This window comes from Poecilia formosa, unplaced genomic scaffold, assembly GCF_000485575.1.
Source record: "Poecilia formosa unplaced genomic scaffold, Poecilia_formosa-5.1.2 Scaffold742, whole genome shotgun sequence".
NCBI lineage: Eukaryota > Metazoa > Chordata > Actinopteri > Cyprinodontiformes > Poeciliidae > Poecilia > Poecilia formosa.
In genome coordinates this window covers 90,821-95,479 of record NW_006800681.1, presented here as the reverse complement: position 1 = coordinate 95,479, position 4,659 = coordinate 90,821, and the positions used below count along the sequence as shown (strand labels likewise).

Below are 4,659 nucleotides of genomic sequence, written 5' to 3'. Positions count from 1 at the left end.
TAATTATTTACCGAATGACGCTTTATGACAACAGTCATAATTATTCATGAAGACTTATTGATGTTCATGACAGGTGTTATGTCATGTTTATGACGGTGTCATGACAGTCTTATTCAACCCCCTTCAAATAAAGTGTTACCGAAGTTTGTGACAATGTGAATGTACAAAAAGATGAAATAAAAAAAATATTTTTGCACAAATACAGACATTTTAGGCCAATGTTCTTGAAGACAGAAGAAGCATTTTAAAAATAATTGTAAATAGAAGTCATCGTGCATATAAAAGTGCCCAATGACTTTTAAATCTAATTCTATCTGATTTTGCTTTTGCTAGAATCTAGAAACTATCTTGAGATAGAGATTCCCTGGTGGAAATCATCTGCAGTCTGCAGAATAGCTCACCATAGATAGAACGTTTCTAGCTCTTTTATTGTCTTTGTTATTTCTGAGCTGGCTTTTGCTAAGCTATTACACAGTTTGTAGCAAGAGCTTTCTTTCTCCTCCAGCTAAAACTTGAATAAATGTTCAGGTATGAACAAGGATGTGCTCTCCTTCCTTTTTCTTCTACACAAAAAAGTCCACCTTAGATTCTTCACACACTGCAGGATCCCTCTTTTTAACATTCTGTCTCTTACATCTTCCTCATCACATCCTCTGAAGTGCTCTGCACACACACACGCACGCACGCACACACGCATGCACGCTCGCGCATGTTTGTGTTGCTATCTTTGTGGGGACTTTCCATCGACTTCCATTCATTTCTACAGCCTAAACCTTACCTTTACCCTTTTCCTAACCCTAACCAAAACTCAATTCATACTTTAGTCCTAACTCTGACCCCTGACCCAAAAACAGGGTTTCCTCTTGGGGGGATCAGGCTCCGGTCCCCACAAGGAGCAATTGGTCTCCACAACGTAGTATATGTCAGGAAAATCCTCCCCACAAGGTATTACAAACAAACACGCACACACACACACACACACACACACTTTTTGTGTTAGGGGACTTTCAAAATCGTGACTTGACTGAAACCCCACTTGCATTCAAGCACGCACACACATGCAAGTGGACGCAAACACACGCGCATACACACACAGTTTCTAACATCGTGACTGCAGCAGCTGAACCCCTTGGCATAGATACTGTACATAAACAGAGGCTCATTAGCTTGTCAAAGTTGGTGTGTGTAAGTGGATGCGTCTGGTTCCTGTTGGAGCAGGGCAGATCAAACTCAGTCTGTATTTAAGTTTTCATCTCTCCACACGACAAAGATCATCTGCCTGCAAATTCATAACCATCTCCAGCCAGCTGATAGCAGCATGACATGAACCATTTTGTCTGACATGGGACAGGTACTAAATAATTAATGGTAGTTAAATGTTGATGACTTTTGATTAATTCAAATCGGAGGCAGTGTTGTTACACACTGCCTCCTAATGGTCCTTATCTGTCTTGGCATTGATACCTCAACATATTTCAGCTTGCGAAGATATTCGTTCTCTTTGAACTTAAGTATTTGGTGTTTTTAATTTGGAAAGTTTGTGATAGACACAAAGTAGGTTATAATGATGAAGCCATGAGAACCTGGTGCATGTGCCTTTTTTTGCTCTTTGTTTTCAAATAAACATCTGAAAAGTGTGGTGTGCATTTGTATTCAGCTTCTCTGAGTCAATGCAGCTGTAATCCTTGCAGCTGCAAGGCTTTTGGGCCGTTCCTCCTCTAGCTTTGCACAGACTAACATTTTTGCCCATTTTTCTTTACAGTATAGTTCAAGTTCATTAGATGAATGCTTGGAGACCAACTTTGAACAGCAGTTTTCAAGTTTAGCCATGGATTTGACTGGACCGTTTTGACATGCTTCGATCAGGTCATTGATCTGCTGGAAGGCAAACTTCTGCTCCAGTCTCATTTTCTTTTAGACCAACAGTGCTACAACCTAACGTAATCAAATTAATTACAAAAATAAGAAATGATCTAAACTCCAAAATATTAAAGAAAAAAACAGAAAAAAGTCATTCAACTAAAGTCTATAAACAAAACAATTTAGAAAAATAGGCAAAAATAATTAGAATGTGCCCGAGGCACATAACACGGTCTCTCATGAGCATGAGAGACCGTGCTCACATCGTGACTGCAGCAGCTGAACCCCTTGGCATAGATACTGTACATAAACAGTATCTATGTTTATGTACAGTAAACATACATAAACATGTATGTTTATGTACATGTTTATGTACATAAACATACATGTTTATGTACATAAACATGTATGTTTACCATAAATTGCCTGCACTGTAAACAAGCGTCCTATATTGCAAAGAGAGAACAAGGCAGATGTTAATGTTAATTTAATATTTGGAAGCGTGACCAGCATGGACTGAACGGCTTCGTTCACTTCCTCTGCTGCCATTGCTCTTTAGCTAAAGGCAGACTGCAATTCTAAAACAGTGCATAAAATCAATGTCATTGTTTACAACTTCTCTGTTTTCTGATTGGCCTAGTTGTTTTCTGATTGGCCTAGTTGAAAATCTGAGTGAAGGGAAGAACGCCCAGACTGTGCTGTATGGGAGAATTGTTTTGAGTGAAATTGCACAGGAAGGTAATTCCAGACTAGTGATTCTATAAAGATAGCTGTTATTCAGCATGCTAAACAGTTGTGATCCTCCAGAGAGAATAATGTGCTTAGAGTTTACTTGGGTTCTCTCCAGGAATCTTCACTCAGTCCAAAATCTAGCTTAAGTGGCCATACTGCATTGTCTTTATGTGTGAGTGTGTGTGGTTGACTGTTGGCCGTGGATGTCTCAGTAAAGAACTGCTGCCCTGCCTCTGTGAGTACTCTGCCTCACATCTGTTGACCACTGGAAACTAGTCCTCATGTGACTGGTCAAGTCCAATCACGTTTATTTGTATAGAATGTTTCAGCAATAAGCAGTTCAAAGTGCTTTACATAGGAAAAACATCATACAGTAACCAATTATGAAAAATGCAATAAACATTACATTTTGTCGAAAGCCATAATCAAAATCATAAAACAAATGTACATCAGCATGTTGATTAATGTTCCATTAATTTTAAATCAAAAGCAGGTGGGTTTTACCTTTGATTTAAAGGAACTCAGAGTTTCGGCTGGTTTGCAGTTTTCTGGAAGTTTGTTACAGATTAGAGAAATATAAAAACTGAATGCGGCTTCCATGTTTGGTCCTGGTTCTGGTTCTGTTGATGCAGAGCAGACCAGAACCAGACGATCAGACAGGTCTGGAAGACTGATACAACAACAGTAGATCTTTAATGTATTTTGACGCTGAGCTATTCAGTATTTTAAAATCAATTCCCTGAGCTACAGGGAGCCAGTGGAAGGACTGGGATGATGCGCTCTATCTTCCTGGTTTTACTGAGAGTGAGAGCAGGAGTAGAAGTCATGGATGGATGGCTGGTCCAGCCCGTCTCCAGGCCGGTTGTTACCTTCTGTGCTTTGTGCCATACAGGAGAGCCCAGAGCGTTGGCCATGAGCCCCTGAGAAGACAAGGCTCCTCCACCACCAGCCGCCCCCCTCAGCCTCTCTCTGCCCAGGCCATCAAACACATCTGGGTCCGCACGGCTCTTTTTGAGAAGGTTTTGGATAAAATAGTCCAGCACATTGTGGACAACTCCAGGTGATTCTTATGTTTTAAGTTGTTTTTTTCCTTACTTGCACTGCACTGACCCAACTGTTTTCTCCTGTTTTGTTGTTGCTGAAAACCAAGCAGTCCACTGCATGATGTGTGATTCTCAGAATTGAAAGCTTTATTCTGCTTTCTGTCAGGCTAACAACAGTGTGCTGGATGAGCTGTCCATACTATGTCATGCTCTAATCAGAGTGTCAGACCTGAAGTCTGTGATGTCAGACAGAACAATGTGATCGCATTTTAATTAAAAAAGCGTAGCCACGGTTCTTTGGTCTGATGTTTAATTCTTGATACCCCTGTTGAGAAGATGGAAACTTCACACAGCAGCAATATAGTTCATTTCATCTGACATGACGCCCACATTAAATGTCAGCTTCTGTGTTGCTCCCTCTGAAATAAAGAGCAAATGGAAGATGACTGTTACAGGTTGTGACCTCCCAAAAAAGACCTGCCTCAATGAAGCTGCAGTGAGCAGGATGAAGCAAAATAAAATGAGTGTGTTTTATGTAGCTTACAATACTCCTAAGAAGTTGAATTCAACACTTTAAAAGTTTCTATATTGGTCTTGATCATGTTAAAATAACACTTTTGAAAGTGTTATTTGTGAGAGTTGAAATTAGTTGAAATTTAACTCACATCAGTGTTGATTTACCTAACACTAGTTTTTTAGTGTCAAAAGTTAATGCTATGAATGTGTTAATTCAGCACAGAATAATATTAAATATAGATCAACATAGAAATCTGAATTTTAAAATACTACTGGTAGGGTGTGCTGTGGTGGCGCATGAGTTAAGTACAACTCACATATGGAGACCTTAGTTCTCAATGCAGCTGTTGCAGGTTCACTTCTGGGCCTTTGCTGCATGTTGTGCCCCTTCTCTCATTATCCATTTTCCTGTCAATTCAGTATCAAATAAAGGCCACTAGAACCAATAAGACCTTTGAAAAATACTAATGGTAGTCAATAATCCGCAAATTCACTTTAAAAAACATTA

At 39.6% G+C, this 4,659-nt stretch overlaps 1 protein-coding gene across 6 annotated transcripts in view; it reads left to right on the top strand.

Moving 5' to 3' along the window:
• Nucleotides 1-4,659, top strand: part of sgsm2 (small G protein signaling modulator 2) — a 110,996-nt gene that overhangs the window by 22,332 nt on the left and 84,005 nt on the right. For 5 of the 6 annotated variants that reach the window (XM_016666559.1, XM_016666560.1, XM_016666558.1 and 2 more), the window contains exon 2: nucleotides 3,485-3,652. The exons of the other annotated variant lie outside the window; for it this stretch is intronic. In XM_016666559.1, coding sequence (XP_016522045.1) covers nucleotides 3,485-3,652 — 168 coding nt within the window. The remainder of the gene's footprint in view (nucleotides 1-3,484; nucleotides 3,653-4,659) is intronic. 6 annotated transcript variants of the gene reach the window in all.